Source organism: Sciurus vulgaris (assembly GCF_902686455.1).
Source record: "Sciurus vulgaris genome assembly, chromosome: 3".
NCBI classification, from domain to species: domain Eukaryota; kingdom Metazoa; phylum Chordata; class Mammalia; order Rodentia; family Sciuridae; genus Sciurus; species Sciurus vulgaris.
In genome coordinates, this window is record NC_136463.1 from 942,794 (window position 1) to 965,186 (window position 22,393).

The 22,393-nt window shown below is 55.8% G+C and overlaps 1 protein-coding gene across 7 annotated transcripts; it reads left to right on the top strand.

The window, feature by feature from the left end:
* The first annotated feature begins 15,227 nt into the window (after positions 1–15,227).
* On the top strand, positions 15,228–22,243 carry DUS1L (dihydrouridine synthase 1 like). 7 transcript variants are annotated; one of them, XM_079131066.1, is made up of 13 exons: positions 15,228–15,734; positions 16,241–16,349; positions 16,901–16,951; positions 17,397–17,509; positions 18,418–18,500; positions 18,669–18,772; positions 18,892–19,165; positions 19,345–19,441; positions 19,512–19,600; positions 20,198–20,343; positions 21,225–21,262; positions 21,522–21,698; positions 21,781–22,243. In XM_079131066.1, the coding sequence occupies exons 1-13, from the start codon at positions 15,498–15,500 to the stop codon at positions 21,820–21,822; spliced, it is 1,560 nt and encodes a 519-aa protein (XP_078987192.1). In that variant the 5' UTR covers positions 15,228–15,497; the 3' UTR covers positions 21,823–22,243. The 7 variants fall into 7 exon arrangements, with proteins under 7 accessions (XP_078987192.1, XP_078987194.1, XP_078987193.1 ...); XM_079131068.1 differs by having other exon boundaries at positions 21,623–21,698; XM_079131067.1 differs by having other exon boundaries at positions 20,204–20,343.
* Positions 22,244–22,393: the final 150 nt, after the last annotated feature.

Sequence of the window (22,393 nt, forward strand, 5' to 3'; positions counted from 1 at the left end):
TGCAGACTCCCTGGGCTGACCGATGGCAGACGCTGGCCCCCTACAAAGCACGGCCAGCAGCAGTGCCAGGCCAGTCACCTGAGGGGCTGCCCTAAGCAGCCACAGCCGGGTGGGGGGTGGGTGGAGAGGCCCCTGGAGCCAGGGCAGTACGCCCAGGTAGAGCCAGGACGGGTGGGCTGAGACGCAGACACCGAAAGGGAGTGCTGCCCAGGCAGCAGTGCCGGCCATGTCCTGCCCTCCGGGGGCCATGTCTGCGGAGAGCAGGAAGATGTGCCCGGCTTCGGGGCCAGCTGCCTTCAGTGCACTGCGCCAGGCGGAGCCTCCCCGTCTGGCCGCTCCAGGGCCCCTCAGCTCTGCTGGGGAGCCTGCCACAGCAGGAGACCTCGGGAGCCGTGCCTGGTCCTCCCGCCTGGCCAGATGGGAAGCCTCACCTCCGGGGACTGGGAGTCCCCAGCAGCCTTACAGCCGCAGGCCACTCCTGGCCTGAGACTGACAAGCTCACTACTAGGTAGCTCAGGTGCCGCCTGGAAGTGACTCAGGACCCAGAAGACCAAGTGCTTTCTCAGCAAAGCTCAGCATCCAAGTAGGAGCTCCCACCCCTGAAACTGGGGAGAGTCAGCAGGCACATCAAAAGGAGAGAAGTCGGTCCTCAAAAGTGGCTGAGAGCACCAGAGACGGTGGCCGCACGGGCCCTTTTGTCTTTGGAGGCACAGCCATAGTGAACCTGGGCTGAGCCTGAGCTGAACAGGGCTCCACAGGAGGCGAGAGCTGGCAGGCGGGGTGCAGGTGGCCAGGGGCAGGGCGGGAGAGAGTGGGGCCTTGGGTGTCCAGGCCAGATGCAGGGGCACTCGCCCATGATCCCAGCAAATCAGGAGGCTGAGGCAGGACAGTCTGAAGCTCCAGGCCACCCTGGGCAACTTAGCAAGGCCGTCTCAAAGTGAAAATGACTGGGGATGTGGCTCAATGGTAGAGTACTCTGGCTTCAGTCCCAGTACTGGGGCGGGGGCGGGGAAGAGGAAGGAGCCTTGTCAGATGCAGCACCTCGATCTTGGACTTCCGGCCTTCAGAATCATAGGCCTAATAAGCCTGTATTGTTTATAATGGGTCCAGCCTATGGTATTCTGTTACAGCAGTAGAAAATAGGCCAAGGCAGCTCTCCATGGCCATCAGAAGATTTAGAGACAATAACCACTCTTTGTTTTTGTCAAAAGATTTAGAGAAACAGCAACATTTTTTCCTTCCCACCCCCATTTAGAACCAGACATTTAAGAAAACCATTGTCAGGCCTCTGGCTGACTGCAGAGGTGATGAAACGAGCTGTTTCACACAAGGAATGCACACTTCTCAAAACTCTGAAAAGTCTCAGCTGCAGCCGTAATAAGCAGCCCTTGAGTAGTGAGATATTCCGGTTTTCACGCACCACACTACGAGCCCAGAAATGCCAGCTCACACCAAGATGTCACCAAGCACAAAGGAGTTGGGTCTGCAGGAAGGAGGGGAAAGAATCTGGTAGAAAATCATCCCTGAGAAATCCCAGACATCGCAATTACACATCAAAGACATTAACTCTCAACACTCAGCTCAAGACTTAATGAGATGGAACTGGACGAAGAACAAAGGAAATCGGGAAAATGGTCTATGACCAAAATGAGAATAGCAATAAATAGAAATTATCAAAACAACCAAGAATTGTGCAGTTTAAATGTACAATATTGAAATGAAAAATTTACCAACTAGTGGGTTAGACAACAGGCAGAAGAATCAGTATATTTGAAGATAAGGCAATTGAGATTATCCCAAGAAAAAAAAACTGAAGAAAAATGTACAGCCTGAAGTATGTGAGAGACCCCATCAAACAGACCAGCATATGCCTCATAAAGAAGTACTTATGTTCCAATATCTTTGTTATTTTACATAATATTAAATGTTTATTAATAAACATTCAAACTGGTCAGAAACTTCCTAACTCCAATGAAAGACATGATTATGTAAGTACAAGAAGCTTGACAAACTCCATGAAGATTCTCCTGTGAAACCCAAAAGACAGTTTTGAAAGTAGCAAGAGAAGGGAGTCATCGTGCACGAGGGGTCCCTGACAAGATCCACAGGGGGCTTCTCATCAGAGAGACCGAGGGCAAGGAAAGGGCTCAGCCAGGAAGCCTGTGTCCCGCAGAATCCTCCCCATGATGCAGGAGAATCGAGTTTCAGATGAATAAAAGCAGGAGTTCCGCACTAGTAGACCCACCCTGCGAGGAACAGTAGAAGGAACCCTTCAGACAGTGGACAGCCCCGAGGAACTACAGAGGTAGGCAACAGCCAGCACAGCCCTGCAGCGGTGCACACCTGCGATCCAGCTGCCTGAGAGGCCAAGACGAGACTCTGAAGCCGGCCTGGCCAGCCCGGGCCACTCTGCAAAACCCTGCCTCGAAATAAAAATATAAAAAGGGCCAGGATCTGGCTCCATGGTTAAGCACTCCTGGGTCCAGTCCCCAGTACCAGAGAAAAATGGCCCAAGGTAATAGGTGCACAGTGTATGAAGATGTGTGAAGGCCAGATACATGTAGGGGCAGCACTTTCATGTATCCTTCAAAACTGTTAGTAGTGCTCATGCTGGGTTGTGAACTATAATCCCCAAGATAACCACTAAGAAATTAACTAAAAAATACATAAAAAGGAAAGAAGAAAGGGAAAAAAGACAATACTCTATATAAAAAATCAAGTAGAAGCCAGACATGGTGACCCACACCTGTAATTCCAGCAGCTCGGGAGGCTGAGGCAAGAGGATCACGAGTTCAGCAACTTAGGGAGGCTCTGTGCATCTCAGTGAGACCCTGTCTCTAAATAAAATACAAAATAGGGCTGGGGAGGTGCCCCTGAGTTCCATCCAGGGTACCTCATCCCCTAAAAATCAAGTAGCTAAAAAGGTCTATTGTGAAATATTTAGAAACAAAATATAAGACAAGCAGGAAACAAATAGCTTAGTGTAAGAATTAAGTCTTTCCTCACCAATATTTATTCTAAGCGGAAATGCATCAGACACAACCTTCTAATTAAAAATCAGAGACCAACGGAATGGATTTTAAAAGGAGCCATCTATATGCCATCTACAAAAAGTCACCTTAGATACAGACACAATAGGGTGTGAAGAGTAGAAAATTACATTCCATAAAAACAGTAACCCAGGCCGGGTGCAGCTCAGAGACAGAGCCGCCCAGCCTGCAGGAGGCCTGGCTTGATGCACGCAAGCCCATACACACACCCAGGACCGCCTTACAGGGCTGGGTGGTGCTTCTCACTTATCAGACAAAATAGACATTGTGTCAAAACAGTTTGCAAAAGATAAGCATGGACTTCATAGCTGATAAATGTTTCCATCCATCTCAATGATAATAGTCACACATCTAAGATCAGATCCCCCCAATTGACATCGTGGTTGGGAACTTTAAAGCTGCACCTTTATTTTATTTTTATTTTTTCAATGCTGGGGTTTAAACCCAGGACCTCATATGTGCTAGACAAGCACTGAGCTACATCTCCAGCCCTTTTTACTTTTTTCTTTTTGGTACTGGGGATTGAACCCAGAGGCACTTAAGCACCAAGTCACGTTCCCAGCCCTTTTTATATCTTATTTTTAGAGATGGAGTCTTGTTAAGTTGCTCAGGGTCTTGCTAAAAATTGCTGAGGCTGGTTTTGAACTTACAATCCTCCTGCCTCAGCCTCCGGAGCCTCTGGGATTACAGGCATGTGCCACCGCGCCCAGCTCTTTTTACTTTTTATTTTGAGGTGGGTTCTAAATTGCTGAAGCTGGCTTTGAATTTGCCAACCTCCCGACACAGACTGCTGAGTCACTGGGATTGCAGGTATGTGCCATCACACGCAGTGCGAAGTATCTTTTCCAATCACAGCAAAACTAGAAATCCAAAACAGAAAGAAAACTGGAAAATTCACAATTATATGGGAATTGAAAAGCATACTCTTAAACAACCAATGAGTCAAAGAAAAAAATTACAAGGAAATTAGAAAAAAAACTTGAAAAAAATGAGTGGGTTGTAGCTCAGTGGCAGAGTACTTGCCTGGCTTGCACAAGGCCCTGAGTTTGATCCCAATATGACGCACTCTCAAAACACCCACTGCCTATAAAAGGCAGCTGGCACAGTGACACCCACTTGTAATTCCAGCCACTCAGGAGGCTGAGGCAGGAGGATCACAATTCAAGGCCAGCCTCAGCAACTTAGCAAGGTCCTGAATAAGAAATAAAAAAAAGGGCTGGAAGCGCAGCTCAATGTCAGAGTATCCCCAGGTTCATTCCCCAGGATTAAAAAGGAAGAAAAAGAAAAAACACCAATTCTTCTCAACCTCTTCCAGAAAGATGAATAAAAGAGAATATTTTCTAACTAATTCTACCCACAACCAAACTACAGGAACCAAAAGAGGATGACAAGAGAAAAGGATCCGGACCAGTGTATCACACAAATATGAATGCAAAAACCCCCCCAGATCCCTCCAGATTGGGCACCACCTGAGAAGGACCACGCAACGTGACTAAGTGGTGTTTGTCCCTGGAAAGCAAGACTGATAGAATAAAGGGAAAGCCACACACACCGCCTCCATTAAGACGGGAAAGGTATCTGCAATAACCCAACTCCCTCTCTGACAAAACTGGCACTAAGTGAGTACTTTCTAGAAGGGGCTCCTCAGCATGACAGAGCCCCTGTGTGAAGGCTGCAACTGAGGTCACGACCGTGGGGGGAGAGCAGAGTCCCTGAGGACCAGGCCTCTCCCATTCACAGAGCACGGGAAGTCCTCGTCGCGGTTATTAGGCAAGAAGAAAGACGTGAAAGGCAGCCTAATGGTGAAGGAGGTGGCATATCATCTCTGGATGACACGGTCTTATATGAAGAAATCTAAAAACCCACGAGACCCTATTGCTTCTAATAAATGAATTCAACAAAGTACCAGCACACGAAGTTAAACACCAGGTTCAGTCGTGTTTCTACACCCTCGTGGTGCATATTCTAGGAAGGAAGTCAAGAAAACAATTCCATCCAAAGTAGCATCTTGTTGTGGTTTAGACATGAGGTCCCCCCAAAAGTTCAGAGGTGGAAAGAGAGTCTTAACCAATCCGTGCATCGGCCCGGATAGGGATCCACGGGATGGCCGCGGACGCAGGGGGCGTGGCCGCCCTGGGGGCGTGGCCGGAGGGGCGTGGCCGGAGGGGCGTGCCCTGGGGGCGCGTTTGTGAGCTGAACTTAGCTCCGCTTCCCGATGACGTGCTCCGGCTGCTTTCCTCCCCCACACGCTCGGCAACGATGCTCTGCTTCACCCTAAGTGCTGAGGAATGGAGGGGCCATCTCCCGACTGAGACTTCTTGAGGCCACGAGCCCCAAATGAGCTTTTCTTTCTCTATCTTGTTCTTGTAGGTCCTTTGGTCACAGCAGGGAAAAAGCTGACTGAAACAGAAATTGGTACCAGAAGCAGGATCATTGCTATGGCTAACCTGACCATGTGGTTCAGAAGCTTTTTCAACTTTTTGGAATTTGTAGGAAGAATTTTTGAAATCTTTAGAGATGCAAGTTAGAAATGCTTTAGACGGTTGTAAGCAGAGCTTAGCGGGCAATTCTGGTGGGAGCTTAGAAGACCAGAATGTCAACCAGAATGCAGACAGTGAAGATGGCGCTCGTGAGGTTCTAGAGGAAACGCAGGGACTGGGAATGGGGGACCCGACCAGAGGCCACTCCAGCTTAGAAGTTGTCTACATTCTGCCGGTATCCTGAGCCCGTCGGCTGCGAGGCTGGATTTGAGGGCGATGACTGCCTCATCTGGCAGAGGAAACTTCCAGGCAGCACAGCATACGGGCAGTGACATGGGTATTGCTGGCAGTTGGGAGCTGGGAGCAGAGAACTTTTGAAAAACTTGCAGTTTGGTCAGAAAACTGAGTAAAACTGGGGCTAAGAAAGGTGTGGTTACAGCCACTAAAGAAATGCTAACAACTTTGCCCAGAGACAATAAGAAGGATGGCTTGAGGGCATCTCAGGAGCTGGCAAGACCATACCCATCTCAAGCTCAAGGGAGTAAAGGTGAAAATTCTCTTGAGAAGAGATCAGTGGGGAATCCTTCCTGCACACGGGAGTCTAGGAAGTTTTCAACACGCTCAGCGACACAGACACTCAGAGGCTGGTGCAGCCAGGGTTCCTGGAGGCTTTCCTGCTGCTCGAGATGGCAACAGACCTTGGCATCAACCATGTGGTGCTGGTTCTGCAGGAATGCAGGATGCTGGATTTAGGTGGTTATGGAGGCTTCCATCAAGATTTCAAAGGAAGGCCTGGGAGGCCAGGCAAAGCACAGCAGGGTCAGAGTCCCTGTGGGCAGCCCCTGAGGGCAAAGTGTGGAGATGTGAGGAGGAAGCCAAAGCTGCAGTGGAGACCCCAAGATTTAAAAATGCCAGGAACATGGGGCATCATCCTAGGAAAGCTGCAGGAATGAAGCAGAGACAAGCTAACAGAAAGGTCCCTTGGGCTACAACCAACAAGGCCACAGAGGAGGATCCACACAAGCCCTTTGGTGAGAACATCACCAGCCATGTTCCCCAGGTGCCAGACATGGAGCTGCAGGACTTGTTTGCTCAGCTGGATTTTGGTCCTGCTTTGGTCCTAATCCCTTCTTTTGATGCCCCTTTTTATTCCTTGTGGGATGGAAATATTTACTCTTTTTGGGGGAGGGTACCAGGGACTGAACCCAGAGGCACTCAACCACTGAGCCACATCCCCAGGCCAGAGCGGAGAGCAATCACTGGAGAACAAGACACCAGAGAACCAGCAGAAGTTAAAAGTCACTTCCTTGAGCGGATCATCGATTCGTGGTTCTTCAACCAGACTGACCCAGGAAAAGAGAAGATGCACACCACCACACCAGCACGACAGGACAGTGAGGGCGCGTCAGGGACAGCGCAGGCAGTGGGGGAGACTCGGGGAGGCCACGCTCCTCGCAAGCCTCAAAGCCAAGAAGGAATGGAAACAGGGATGACCCTGCGGGGATCGAAGAAAAGGGTGCAGTTAGAACCTTCCCCCGAAGGAAGGCCGGAGGGGAGCCTCAGGTGTGCCACGCAGTTGGGGAGCATGCTGCCCAGTCCCCAGCTCTTCCAGGAGGCTGGAGAGCGGAGGCCAGGAGCAGGGCAGCTGGCACTCAGGGCGCCCCACAGTCTGTAGGCCGAGAGCCCCAGGCAAGGCTCCAGCTGCGGAGCTGCTGGTGGGACTCTCCCCGGCCTGCAGACACCACGTCCCCCGGGGGGACAGACAGCAAAGCCTGCCCTGGGCTCCCGCATCCCCTGCCCTCAGCTGTTGCCAGTGCCACTGTGCGTGGAGGACCGGCCCCTCCTGGAGACCCTGGTTCCGTCCCGGGGTGTCTTCACACGGCACTGCGGGTCCTGTGGCACTTGTCTGGACCTCCTGGGAGCTGCCGCACAACCTCCCACAGCAGGGGCTCCACTTTACGCTTTTGTTCTTTTGGGGAGACCAGGGATTGAACCCAGAAGGGGTCTACCACTGACCTGTGACCCCAGCCCTTTTCGTCTTTTATTTTGAAAGAGGGTCTCACTAAATTGCCCAGGCTAGCCTGGGGCTTGAGGTCCTCCTGCCTCAGCCTCCCAGGTAGCTGGGACCACAGGTACCTGGCTTATTCTTCCTCTTGTGAGGACGCTGGCCCTTCCAGGTGTGGGCCACTCCACAGCCGCCCTCATCTTATCACTTCCTTACAGACCTGGTCCCCAGACACGGTCACCCTGGGAGCAGGGCTCCAGCAGAGAAATCTGGGGAAAGGACACGATCTAGTTCACAGCAAGGAAATAATCACGACTCTCTGAAGCTAGTGCCATGTTGATACCAAGACCTGACGAGGGCATCACAAGACAAATATCAGCATCCATCACGATGATACACGCAACGATTGTCACTATCACCGCCATCCTCAGTGTGACCGTGTTCTACTGCTGGCACTCTTAGACCTCCAGCGCTTTTTTTGGTGGGGGGAGGTACTGCGTTTGAACTCAGGGGCACTCGCCCGCAGAGCCACATCCCCAGCCCTATTTTCTATTTTATTTAGAGACAGGGTCTCACTGACCTGCTTAGCACCTCGCTGTTGCTGAGGCTGGCTTTGAACTCATGATCCTCCTGCCTCAGCCTCCTGAGCCGCTGGGATTACAGGCGTGCACCACAGAGCCCAGCACCTCCAACACTTTTTATTTTTTTATTATGAGACAGGGTCTTACTAAGTTTCCCAGGCTAGCCTCAAACTTGCAATCCTCCTGCCTCAGCCTCCCAAGTCACTGGAATTACAAGCATGTACCACTGAACAGAAGTCAAGTGGAAAATGGTATTTATTTTTTTTTGAATTTTTTTTATTATAAACAAATGGGATACATGCTGTTTCTGTGCTTGTACATGGCGTAAAGGCATACCATTTGTGTAATCATAAATTTACATAGGGTAATGTTGTTTGATTCATTCTGTTATTTTTTCCCTTTCCCCCACCCCTCCCACCCTTCTTTTCCCTCTATACAGTCCTTCCTTCCTTCATTCTTGCCCCGCTCCCTAACCCTAACTCTAACCCTAACACTAAACCCTCCCACCCCCCATTATGTGTCATCATCCACTTATTAGTGATATCATTTGTCCTTTGGATTTTTGAGATTGGCTTATCTCACTTAGCATGATATTCTCCAATTTCATCCATTTGCCTGCAAATGCCATAATTTTATCATTCTTTATGGCTGAGTAATATTCCATTGTATATATATACCACAGTTTCTTTATCCATTCATCAATTGAAGGGCATCTAGGTTGGTTCCACAATCTGGCTATTGTGAATTGAGCAGCTATGAACATTGATGTGGCTGTATCTCTGTAGTGTGCTGATTTTAAGTCCTTTGGGTATAGGCCGAGGAGTGGGATAGCTGGGTCAAGGAAAATGGTATTTAAACCTCAGCTGGAGTCTGAAGCCAGACTGGGCAACACAGTGAGACCCATCTCAAAGGAAAAAGCAAAAGAAGCAACACTATTCATAACAACATAAAAAATTAAGAAATAGCTGGTCACTGTGACACAGGCCTGTAATCCCAGCCACTGGGGAGGCTGAGGCAGGAGGTTCACAAGTTCAAGGTCAGCCTCAGCAACCTAGAAAGGCCCTGTGTCAAAATTAAACAATAAACTAAAAGGGCTGGAGATGTCGTTCAGTGGTAGCACACCCCTGGGATCCATACCAGCCTCAGAAAAGAAAAAAAAAAAAAAAAAGAGCAGAGGCGATGCTGTCCAAGTCTGTGAGCAGCACGGCCACAGTTACCACGCACCGCGAGCAGCGCGGGGGCTCTGGAGGGAGCCAGGCCCTCAGACTTCAGCCTGCCTCTAGCGCCACCCAACCGTCCCCTCCGGGCGCCGGCCCACGCGGGACAGCGTCTGCGTCTGCACGCAGGCCTGACCTCAATGTCCAGCAGCTTTTGAGGAGGCCCAGATCGGGAAGCCGCCCACACCTGAGGACCTGTAGGGGCCCCCGAGAGACTCGCGAGTGGTCAACGCAGGCAGCTCCAGCGACACTCAGGACGCCCATGCGGGGGCAAAGCAGCCAGGCCCGACTGGGGCGCTGCTGGGGTCGCTGGCCGCCGCAGGCGCGGGGGAGGCGGCAGGCTTGTATTTTGTGGTGGCGTTTGACGGGCACACTAAGTGCAGCTTTCCAGTGCTAATTATACCCGCGAGCTGCCTCCAGGGGACTGCGAGCCAAATGGAAGCAATCAGACGCGGGCACGGCGCGGTGCGCAGCCTCTCATTAGGAGGGGCTGAATGACAGCCCCGCACCTTGGCGCCCGGCAGGCCCGCACAGTTCCAGGCTCCTCGCCTCTGCCGGGGCAGGACTGAGGCTTTGCTGGCGGCCAGCCTGCCAGGGGCAAGCGCTGGTCGGCCCGCGGCGGGGAAGGTCCAGGGCTCCCCTGGCTGAAGCGCGCCCTGGAGCCACAGCAACCGCAGAAAGCGCGTGCAGCCTTGTCTGCGAAACGTGAGAGGTCATCGCCCTGAAAGTGCACAGCAGGGCCGCAGGGCCGACGGCTCCCGAAGACCTCGCGCCCCTAACGCGCCCGGGTCGGCGGAGGAAGGAGTCTGTGCGCACATCCACCTGCTGCCCCGGGCTGGGCGCGCGCCCAGGGCCCGTGCGTGTCAGGCGGGCAGTTCCCACCAAGACACAGGGAAGGGACACAGGAAGGACCAACCAAGGCCTGGTGGGCAGCAGAGGAGGAACTGCTCCTGGGGTGCCCACCCCACTCGCCCGCTCCCGGAGAGGGTGCAGCGCATGCCCAGAACTCCGGCCCCAGGGCCCAGGCTTGCAAACAGGTGGCCAGTCCATGCCAGGAGAGGCACGTGGAGAAGACCACAGGCTGGTCCCACCCCAGCCTGTGCCAGCTCAGCTCAGAAGCAGTGCAGGGAAGCTCCCAAGCAGATCCCACGGAACCGGGTCTGGGAACGTGGCTCCCAGAGTATTGTCAGAAGCGAGGACACCGTTCGGACTGAAGGTGAGAAGCACAGGGAAATGAGAACTTTACTGCCGACATTCTGCTAAACACACAGAGAAACACGGCACCATAGCTGGGTGCAGTGGGTCACCCTATCATCCCAGCAGCCTGGGAGGCTGAAGCAGGAGGATCATGAGTTCAAAGCCAGCCTCAGAAACTTAGCCAAGCCCTTAGCCAGTGAGAGCCTGTCTCATAAAATGCAGAATAGGGCTGGGGATGTGGCTCAGTGATAGAGTGCTCCTGAGTCCAATTCCTGGTGGAAGGAAGGAAGGAAGGGGAAAAAGAAAAACTTTGCATTATAGAATGCAAGAAACTCCGTGAACCTGAAGGAGGCGAATACACAGAACACCATTCAGACACACCACAGACAAAACCACACAGAGAACGTCTTGCCAGGTGCTGACCTGCAATCCCAGAAAATGAGGAGGCTGAGGCAGGAGGATTACAAGCTTGAGGCCAGCCTGAGCAACTGAGTGAGACCCTGTCTCAAAATAAAACACAAAGGGTGGCGGATGTGGCCCACGTAGAGCACGCCAGGCCGTATCTTCCATCTGCAGAGCAAGGGCTACCACAGGCCAGGTGGGACCAGGCTGAGCCCCAATCTCAGAGCAATGACCAGGCAGGTATAAGCTAGGCCTGGGTCACACAGGAGCCATCAGGACATCCGCCAGTAGAGGTAAGTTTCCGCCCTAAACAAGAACTCCCGAAGGAAGTTTTCATGATCAAGGAAGTGACGTCAGACAGTGGCGTGGCTCTCTACTTGATAACTCACTGTCATCACACGTTTAAAAAGCTCTCTAGGGTGCGGCCGTGGCCTGGTGATAGAGCACTTGCCCCGCGTGCACCAAGCCCTGGGTTCTCTCCACAGTACCAAAAATAAAAATCCGTTAAATGTGGTCTTAGTTCTTTGAGCATATTTGTGACCACTGCTCTGGAAGCCTGCTGAGCGCAGCGTGTGGCCCTCAGAGGGCCTCTGTGCCCACCTTCTGCCCGAGCTCAGCCGGGGACTTCCCTTGCCTCGCCTGTTTTGTGTTCCATTTGTGTGGTGTGGAATGGAACCCAGGGCCTCAGGCCTGCCAGGCCTGTGGTCTGCCACAGTTACACCCAACCTTGATTTTTAAAAAACTTTGTTCTTTTCAGTCATACATCACAGTAGAATACATTTTCACACATCATACCTACATGGAGTACAGCTGTCCGTTCTTGTGGTTGTACATGATGTGGTGTTACACTGGTCATGTGTTCACACATGAATGCAGAAAACTGAAGTCTGATTCATTCCACTGAATTTTTTTTTTTTTTTTTTTGGCTGTGCTGGGGGTTGAACCCACTGCCTTGTGCTTGGGAGGCAAGCACTCTACCAACTGAGCTATATCCCCAGCCCCTCTACTATCTTTCCTATTCCCATCTCCCTGTTCCCATTCTGCCCTCCCCCGGTCCAATCAGGTGAACCTCCACTCCTCTCACCCCATCTCCACCCCATCTACTGTGAGTCCACATCCACATATCAGAGAGAATAGCCTTTGATTTTTTGGGATTGGCTTACTTAGCACGAGTCTCCAGTTCCATTCCTTTATCCACAAATGCCTTAATTTCATTCTTCTTTATGGCTGAGTAATATTCCATTGTGTATATGTACCACATTTTCTTTATCCATTCATCTATTAAAGGTTCCATAGCTTGGCTATGGAACTGAGGTGCTATGAACTGAGGTGGACACATCACTATAGTAAGCTGATTTTAAGTCCTTTGGGTATAGACCAAGGAATGTGATAAGTGGATCAAAAGGCTATTTCATTCCTAGTTTTCTCAAGAATTACCATGCTGCCTTCCAAAGTGGTTGCACCAATTTGTAGTCCCACCAGCAATATATGAGTGAACCTTTTTCATATATTTGTTGACCCATTGTATTTCTTCTTCTGTAAAGTGTCTGTTCAGTTCCTTAGCCCATTTATTGATTGGGTTATTTATTTTTTTGGTGTTAAGCTTTTTTGAGTTCTTTATATATCCTAGAGATTAATGCTGTATCTGAGGTGCAGGTGGCAAAGATTTTCTCCCATTCCGTAGGCTCGCTCTTCACGTTCTGGACTGTTTCCTTTGCTGTGAAGAGGCTTTTTAGTTTGATGCCATCCCATTTATTGTTTTCTTATTTTACTTCTTGCGCTTTAGGAGTCTTGCTGAGGAAGTCAGGTCCTAAGCTGACATGACGGAGATTTGCCGGCCCTGATTTTTAATTGAATACTGGGCATTTCAGAGAATCTATCATAGAAACTCTGGATTGGAATTTCCTCTCGTTCCCACCAAGTGTTTTCCTGTGGCGTGACATGCTTGGATGGATTCTGAGAGTCTGTCTGCTCTGCAGTACGTGACCAGTGTTGTCTCTGCTGAACTTTAAAAGCTCCCGGGTCAGCACAGGCGAGTGCATGATACTTAAGGATCCTGACCCAGCAAGGCCAGCGGCCTTTTCTGATGGCTGAGTGTGGGCTGCAGATGCCCTCAAAGTCCAGTTCCCAGCTTCGCCCTGCAGAGGCCCCTGCTCAGCAGGGCAGCTCAAGGTTGGGCTCCTCCTCCAGAGACTGTGCAGGGCACAGGCAGCTGTGGCAGGTCCTGTGGCCATCTTTTCTTTTTTTAGATGTCAGTAGACCTTTAGTTCATTTATTTATTCATTCATTCATTCATTTTTATGCGGTGCTGAGGATGGAACCCAGGGCCTCACACGTGCGAGGCAAGCGCTCCACCCCTGAGCCGCAGCCCAGCCCTCTCCGGAGGACATCTTATTCCCAAATGTCCTTGCCAAGTGTCTGGCCCTTCTCGGAAGCTGCTGCCTCTAGTCAGATAATCTCTGAAAAGCTTCTTTCTGCTTTAGCTGACTCTCAAATGTCTTCGGCTAAATACTCTGGGGTCTGAGGAGGGCCCTGGGGTCAAACAAGGCAGGAAGGAATGGGGACGAGGGACCAGAATTCCAGGAAGATGGGACGGTCCGGGAGGACCGGGCAGACGGGAGACGGGGAGGACCGGGGAGGACCTGGGAGACAGGGAGGGGGGAGGATTGGGGAGCTGGGGAGACAGGAGACGGGGAGGATCCAGGGCCTGGGGAGACAGGGAGGACCGGGAAGATGGGGAGGACCAGGGAGGATCGGGGAGCTGGGGAGGATGGGGAGCTGGGGAGACGGAGAGGACCGGGGAGACGGGGAGGACTGGGGAGACGGGGAGGACCGGGGAGACGGGGACGATTGGGGAGCTGGGGAGACGGAGAGGACCAGGGAGCTGGGGAGACGGGGAGGACCGGGGAGACGGGGAGGATCGGCGAGCTGGGGAGACGGAGAGGACCGGGGAGACGGGGAGGACCGGGGAGATGGGGAGGACCGGGGAGACGGGGAGGACCGGGGAGCTGGGGAGATGGAGAGGACTGGGGAGGACCGGGGAGACGGTGAGGACTGGGGAGGATCGGGGAGCTGGGGAGACGGGGAGGACCGGGAAGACGGGGAGGACCGGGGAGACGGTGAGGATCGGGGAGGATCGGGGAGCTGGGGAGTCGGAGAGGACGGGGGAGACGGTGAGGATCGGGGAGACGGGGAGGACCGGGGAGATGGGGAGGATCGGCGAGCTGGGGAGACGGAGAGGACCGGGGAGGACCGGGGAGACAGGGAGGATCGGGGAGACGGGGAGGACCGGGGAGACGGGGAGGACCGGGGAGACAGGGAGGACCGGGGAGATGGGGAGGATCGGCGAGCTGGGGAGACGGAGAGGACCGGGGAGGACCGGGGAGACGGGGAGGATCGGGGAGACGGGGAGGACCGGGGAGACGGGGAGGACCGGGGAGACAGGGAGGACCGGGGAGACGGAGAGGACCGGGGAGACGGGGAGGATCGGGGAGACGGGGAGGACCGGGGAGACGGGGAGGACCGGGGAGACGGGGAGGACCGGGGAGACGGGGAGGATCGGGGAGCAGGGGAGACGGGGAGGACCGGGGAGACGGGGAGGATCGGGGAGACGGGGAGGACCGGGGAGACGGGGAGGATCGGGGAGACGGGGAGGACCGGGGAGCAGGGGAGACGGGGAGGACCGGGGAGCAGGGGAGACGGGGAGGACCGGGGAGACGGGGAGGACCGGGGAGACGGGGAGAATCGGCGAGCTGGGGAGACGGAGAGGACCGGGGAGACGGGGAGGACCGGGGAGCTGGGGAGACGGGCCGGGGAAGGAAGTTCGCTGGGCACTTATTTTCGCCCCCTCGGGTGCTTCTGTGGGGTGGCCGGGTGGCGCGGGGTTCCTGGGGGCTTTACAAGAACTCTGGTCCGCATCCGCCCAACCCGGGCCCCTTGGCGTCGGGCACAGTTTCCCGGGCCAAGTTCCCCGACGCACCGCAGGCCGCCCGGAACGCCAGGCGGCGCACTTCCGGCGCAGCACTTCCGGCGGTGGCGCGGTCTGGCGGGGCGCGGGTGCCGGCCGCGTTCCAGCGGGTCCTCCCGGTGGTGCCGCGGTAAGGAGGGGCGCGGCGGCCTGGTCCGAGCGCGTCCGGGCGCTGGTCCGCGGCGAACCCCAGCCTGCTCGGCACCCCGGCGGTGCGGGAAGCGAGTCCCCAAGGCGGACCGTCGCCGGCGTCCCGTGTGGCCGCGGACAGCCGGACCGAGCAAAGGGCGGGAGGCCTCGAGCCCCTCCGCGGCGAGATCTGGTCCCTCCACACGGGTCCAGGCGGGCAGCGTTCAATCCCGAGGCCGAGGAGGGCGAGGGATGAGCCGGGGCCTCGGCTGGAAGGTGGTGCACGGGCACAGCGGTGGTTGAGGAGAGCGGCCCTCCACGGCGAACCTGCCGCCCTCGCCGGCTACAGCTCTAGGCCGAGCTCAGGGCGCGGCTGAGCCTGGTCCTGTCTCCCCAGGTCTGGCCTGTACTGGGCGCCCAGGCTGGGCCCGAGCCTGGTGCCCTCCCAGCCTCCCTCCGTGTTGTCGTGATGCCCAAGCTGCAGGGGTTCGAGTTCTGGAGCCGCACCCTGGGGGGCGCCCGCCATGTGGTGGCGCCCATGGTGGATCAGAGCGAGCTGGCCTGGAGGCTGCTGAGCCGCCGCCATGGGGCACAGCTCTGCTACACCCCTATGCTGCATGCCCAGGTCTTTGTCCGTGATGCCAACTACCGGAAGGAGAACCTGTACTGCGAAGTGTGTCCTGAGGACCGGCCCCTCATAGTGCAGGTGGGCAGCGACAAGTCCTGAGCTCGTGAAGCACCCTAGCCTTTGACAGTGGCCAGGAGGTAGTCCCAGCAGCCCTGACACCTGTGGCAAAGCCCAGCCTCCAGGCGCACCTCCCGGAAGCTTACCCCGTCCCCTGGAGCTGGCTCAGGCACTCATGAAGGAATGGCTTGGGTAATCAGAGCAACTCACAGCCCATGATGTAATCTTGATGCTGCCTGTCACTCTCATGTCCCTTCTCACCACAGTCACCAGGAGGCCTGTGCTGTTCAGAAGTCAGCACTAGCAGCCTCTGTTACGTGTCAAAGAAAATTCTGTAGGTCTGTAACGCACTCTCTGGTGTGGGGACATGTCCTGCTATCATATTGTAAGTGTTGGTAGGCGACTCCCAACGCTGAACTCCAGGACTACGACCGTTGTGTCACGGTGGAACCCCTCACAGGATCGGGCAGTCTGGGCACTGAGGGACCCAAGCCTGGCTTGGCTCACGGTGACTTTCTTGTCTTCAGTTCTGTGCCAATGATCCAGAGGTGTTTGTCCAGGCAGCTCTGCTGGCTCAGGATCACTGTGATGCCATTGATCTGAATTTGGGCTGCCCACAGATGATAGCCAAGAGGGGTGAGTTAGTGTTCACTTGCGCTAAGCCTCTTGGGGCCCAGGCCCTGCCTGTGATCATGGTGGCAGCTGGGGCTAACAAGCAGCCCGTCCCTCAGTGCTCCTCTGTGCTGAATGGAGGCAGCCATTCTGCTGACTCAGGCAGGTGGGCAAGCAGGGTTCCTCACTTCCCGTGGTGAGTGCCTCTGCGGAAGTGTGCTATGCCCGCCTCATGCTGCTGTGTGAGCACCACTAGGCTCAGCCTCTCCGTCCCTGCCCCCTTCGGCGGGCACTGCTGGTCTTGGTCCTTGTGGCAAGTGGTCTGTAGAGCGTCCTTTGAGCTTATGCAGCTGAGCAAATCGAGCCCTCAAGTTAGATGCTGACACACAGCATGGGTCTGTGATCGTCCCCCTGCCCTACCCAGATGCCCAGCTGTTGTTTGGCACTAGTTTATGCAGCCTGGCAGTGGGCTTATGCCTGTGGGTGCAGGAGGGCAGAGGGACAGTGGGCCACGTCATGGGAGGGTGCTGAGGCCGCCTGCACCCTGGCACCACTGGGCCATTCCTTCCGTACAGGGCACTACGGCGCCTTTCTGCAGGAGGAGTGGGACCTGCTGCAAAGCATGAGTGAGTGGCCGCATGCCGCCTGTGGGCAAGTGAAGGAGCCCCAGAGGAGCCTGGCAGGGCCGGGAGAGGACAGTGTGACAGAGTCCTGGATCACTCTGGCGGCTCCTGGCTGCCGTACCCTCCCTGTTGGAAAGAGGTGCCTGTGAAGAGTCACCTGTCCTGTACTAGCTTTCCCCTTAGAGCCAGACAGTAGGTGCCGGGGGTACCCTTGCTTGGCCACAGCCCCAGTGCCTTGGGAGATAGCCAGGTCTCTCAGCATTGGCCCCATGTCATGTGAACTTGTGAGGACAAGGGAAAGGCTATAGTCACCTGCCCAGCAACCTGAAGTGATGGCCAGAATGAATGATCAGAGCTGCCCTCCAGGAAGCTGGTGCAGCTCTGTGGGGGCTGGGCTGTGGGACTCAGCTGCCTAAAGTGGGACCTCAGAAGCCATGTCTCTTCCCAGTTCTGTTGGCCCATGAGAAGCTCTCAGTTCCAGTCACATGCAAAATCCGCGTCTTCCCAGAGATAGACAAGACTGTGAGGTACGCCCAGATGCTGGAGAAGGCTGGCTGCCAGGTGAGGCCTGGCTCGGGCGTGGGTGTCGGGGCTGAGCAGGCATCCAGCTCTCCCCGAGGGCTCCCACGAAACAGGCTTCTGCCCTCTTGGCTGCCCTCCTTTTAGGGCCCTTGCATGGTGATTCAGGCGAGGTGTTTTCTGTGCTGGAGCTAGTGGGCTTCTTAGTGGCCTGGCTCCATTGATTGGGACCTGCCACCCTGAGCTCAGTGCTGTAACAGACTGCCATCTGCTCTAGGGTGCAGTCCCCATGGGGAGTAGCTCTGGGCTCACCACCAGCACTTCCTCTGTGGGTGCTCAGCATCCTGGAGAATTAGGGAGGCGGGCCACAGCTCTTGGCACATCTGGTCCCACAGCTGTGTCCCCTGCATGCTGAGCCTCGCCCAGCACAGGCCTGGAGGGATTCGGCCCTCAGGGGTGCCCCTCAAGGTGCTTAACTTCTGGGGATGGACAGGATCCTAAGTGATCTGGGACAAGCCCTGGGCAGGAGACCCCACCTTCCCTCCCCCTGACATTGGTCCTTTGAACACCTTTGACCTTGGATGATAAGGATCCTGCCTCCTCTGTCCTGGGGGCTGGCTCTCTTTTTTTGGTAGTGAGGATTGAACCCAGAGTGGCTTTACCACTGTGCCATAATCCTAACACTTTTTTTTTTTTTTTAATTTTTATTTTAGTTTTTCAGACAGGATGTCACTAGGTTGCTGAGGCGGGTCTTGAACTTGGATCCTCCTGTGGGGGCTGGCTTTTGGCAGGGTTGGGCACTCTGGGTGTGGCTAGAGCTCCTCCCCAAGGACAGGTTCACGGCGCCTTTGGCCCAGAATGGCTCTGGCTGGGGAGCTGAGAGACTGAGGAGGGGTTCCCTGGAGTCCGCTGGGCTCAGCCGGTCTGAGCCAGCTGCTGCTCTCTCCTAGCTGCTGACGGTGCATGGGCGCACCAAGGAGCAGAAGGGGCCCCTGTCAGGAGCGGCATCCTGGGAGCACATCAGGGCTGTGCGGTGAGTGGGTGAGGGGTGGGCAACGCTGCCCTGGTCCTTCCGGCTTCGTGCTGGGGGCGTAAACCCAGCTCCACAGCTTGGGGAGTTTGGATCCTGTTTCCCCCTCTTTCCTGGGCTTGCCACTGCCCTGTGGGGTGCAAGCAGCGTCAGGCCTTTCTCCTCCCACAGGAAGGCTGTGGCCATCCCTGTGTTTGCCAACGGGAACATCCGGTGCCTGCAGGACGTGGAGCGGTGCATCCAGGACACGGGCGTGCAGGGGGTCATGAGTGCAGGTGAGCAGGCCAAGTTCACCCTCTTCCTGACACCGTTTGCTGTGAGCACACAGTTCTCACTGTGCTGTCTGCTCTGATGGGCCTATACTCTCAGACCAGGTTTCCCAGGCTGTTTCCAGCTCCCGACTGGCCAGTGAACCAAGTGGTCAGTCCTGTCCTCAGTGTGAGGTGGCCCGAAGGGTGTCCTAGGCTTTCCTCTCCCAGCCCCAGGGTGGCCCCACAAGGCCTCCCCTCCCTCCTGCCTGCAGAGGGCAACCTGCACAACCCTGCGCTGTTCGAGGGCCGGAGCCCTGCTGTGTGGGAGCTGGCGGAGGAGTACCTCGACATTGTGCAGCAGCACCCCTGCCCACTGTCCTGTGTCCGGGCCCACCTCTTCAAGCTATGGCACCACACGTGAGTCGCCCATCAGGCAGAAGCCAAGTGGGCCTGCCTGTGTCCCAGGCTTTCCAGAACGGCTGGCCACCAGGCAGGTGCCAGAGGGTAGGAGCCAGGTGGGGAAGCATTGCCCTGTGCATCTGGGGTGGCTGCGGCCCAGGAAGAGGTCCACCTTGCGTGACAGGCGTCTGCCTCAGGCTGCAGGTGCACCAGCAGCTTCGCGAGGAGCTCGCCAGAGTGAAGACCCTGGAGGGCATCGCTGCTGTGAGCCAGGCGCTGAAGCTGCGGTGCCAGGCAGGTGCCGGGCTGTGGGGCCCAGCTGTGTTGGCCAGGCCGTCTGTGATGGTGTTCTGGGCCTTTGCAGGAGGACATGTCCCGGCAGGAGGAGGGAGCCAGGCCGACTGGCGACCTGCCTTTCTTCCACTGGATCTGCCAGCCCTGCATCCGGCCAGGGTGAGCACCTGGGCCAGCCCGTGGGTGGGGGAGCACACGAAGGTGCCTGCACCTGCCACCCTGGTCGGGAGAGGAGTCCGTGATGTGGAGCAAGGCACCTTCCACCCTCTGCCACTGTGACCCTGGCCTGCTCTGTGGCTTTGTTGGAGGGTGCTGGTGGCTCTGCTGCCCTTCCCTGTACTGTCACTGGACATTTAGTTCCAGAAGATACTTCCCCACGCTCTTCTGATCCTGGGTGGATTTGTCCTTGGGGTCAAGAGGCAGACGCTCTGGACTTCTCGGTTCTCAGCTGAGGCCACACAGCCCTGCCTGGCTTAGTGGCTTAGGCCTTGGCACCTGAGGTTCAGATACCTTCCCAGGCAGGCTCCAGCCTTGGGTTTGCCACTCACTCTACCATGTGACCTACACAGCTGCGTCCTGTGGCCCTGTACAGAGCACCCTGAGGAGCTGGGGGCATGTTGTAGAACCACATGTCCTCTGCCCCAGTGCCCACCGTGGTTGCCCAGTCTCTCCTCACCCTCGGACCCCACCTAGGCTCATATGGCTTTGACCTCTTAATGGGTGTCCTTGGCTCTGCCCATTGCCCTTCTTCTTGAGGCCCAGAAAGAGCACCAAGGAGAGCAGTGGTGGCCGCAGCAAGAGGGCCCTGGAGGAGGAGGAGGGTAGCACCGATGGCCTGTCCAAGAACAAGCAGAAGAAGCAGCTGCGGAACCCCAACAAGACCTTTGACCCATCTCTGAAACGTGAGCACCCACCAGTGGTGTGCAGAAGCGGGCAGGCCTGTCTGCCTGCCTCCCATCCACAGCTCCAGGTCCAGAGCCAGAAGCAGATGCCAAAGGCTTCCCTTTCCAGGGACAAGCCTAGGTGCTGTACAGGTGGCCAGAGGGCCTTGGTTACTGAGGATGTCGTTGGCCAGCAAAGCCTTGCACAGGGGTGGCCTGAGCAGCTGTCAGGAGCCCCTAGGAAGTGTCCTGAGGTCTCTGTCCCAAGCCTCAGGTTAGACGAGGTGAAGATGCTCTCCCTCTCAGAAGAACTGAGACATTTCAGTATGGTCTCAAGGCTTGTGCTTCGAGGCCTCAGCCCAATGTGGCATCCACTAAGCACACTGGGGCCCCTCAGCAACCTTGCCAGCCCATGTGGCCCTCAGGCCTGGCTGCTCATGCCTGCTCCTGGGAGCTCTCCATGCAGCTTTGTCTGACGGTTTTGTAAGCCTGGGGAGACAGAAGAGCCCAAACCCTCCCACATACCTCTAGGCACTGCCTCATGAAGCCCCCCAGCAGCCCTTGCCTGACAGGTGCCGTGAGCTGCCACAGAACGCAGAGCCTGGGGTTGAACTCCCAACAGGGCCCTTCTGGGCCTTCTTGCTGTAGGAGACACAGCCAAGGGCACAGTGCCCCTGGAACTATGGGGGTGGGGGTGGGACGAGGCAACTCTTCTGCTTCCTGTCTGTTTCCTAGCAAGACTGCCCGCTACATTCTGCCACCATCCTTTACTCGGGAAAAGCAGAATGACCAGCCCAAATCCTTTGCCCCCTGAACCCCCAACCCAGGTGAGCTCTGTGGAGGTGGACGGTAGCCATGATTGGCTCTCCTCATTCAACCAGCATTTCTTTTCTGTTTTTCAGCAAAATATGCCAAGTGTGACCAGTGTGGAAACCCAAAGGTGAGTCAGTCCTGTCAGCCTGCTGCCCAGGAAGGGTGGGCAGGGCAGGCTGTACCAACATTGTCTCAGAGGGTTTCAGCACTGCTGTGTACTGCCCAGCTAGGAGGACAGCCCCATCCATGCCTTCTGTCCAGTCCTCCTCCTGGCAGAGGAGAAAGGTCTATCTTTACCCCCACCCAGGCCTGGAGTGGGAATGACCGTCTGCTGGGGTGACCTGGCCTGGGGGGCCGGCAGTGCATTTCTGTGCTGTGATTCCCAGGGCTGTGTCCAGGCCATGGGGCTTCTGACAGAGGCTTCCAGAGGGCTGGCCCAGGCCTGGGAAGGACACTGGCCTCACCTCACTAGCTTTCCTGTGCCCAGGGCAACAGGTGTGTGTTCAACCTGTGCCGGGGCTGCTGCAAGAAGCGAGCCTTCAAAGAGACAGCAGATTGCCCAGGTGAGGGGATGTCTGCCACCACCCGTCCTGCCAGCTCCAGTGGGCACCTGGGCCTCCTGAGCCCCAGTCCTCTCTTTTCCAGGTCATGGATTACTTTTTAAAACCAAATTGGAGAAGTCTCTGACTTGGAAAGGGACCCAACCCGGGCTGCAGGAGCCTCAACAGACTGGGCCAGGTGGCTTCTCTGAGATTGTGGGCAGTGCCCTGGCCTGAGGAGCTAGCAGGAGCCACTCCCACCCCAGGCCTGCTACTGAGGCCTGGACACTTCTTAAGGAACCGCCTTTACTCAGGGAATCTCCTGCTGTTTGACACGGAAGGACATCCTCCCTGGCCCATACTGGGACCTGGCAATGCTGCACCCAGGCAGGCCCAGGCTGGACCTGCCCTGTCCACAGCTTGTATGTTCAAAAGCGAACAATAAATCATTTCAGAGACACATGTGCAGAGAGCCAACAGCCTATGGCCACCACCCTTCCAGACCCGGGGAGGGCCCTGAGCCGGGAGGGCACAATGAGAACCAGCAAGGACCTAGGAGTCCGAGAAAACCTGAAGAGGCAGTGCACTACAGCCTTTGCAGAACACAGCTGGGGACTCAGGTCCCCTCCTGACCTCCCCCGTGGATGGGTAGTCAGAGGCTCCAGAGAGCATCCCACAGGAGAGCAGGAGACCTGGTGGCAGCTGGAGGGGCCCACAGA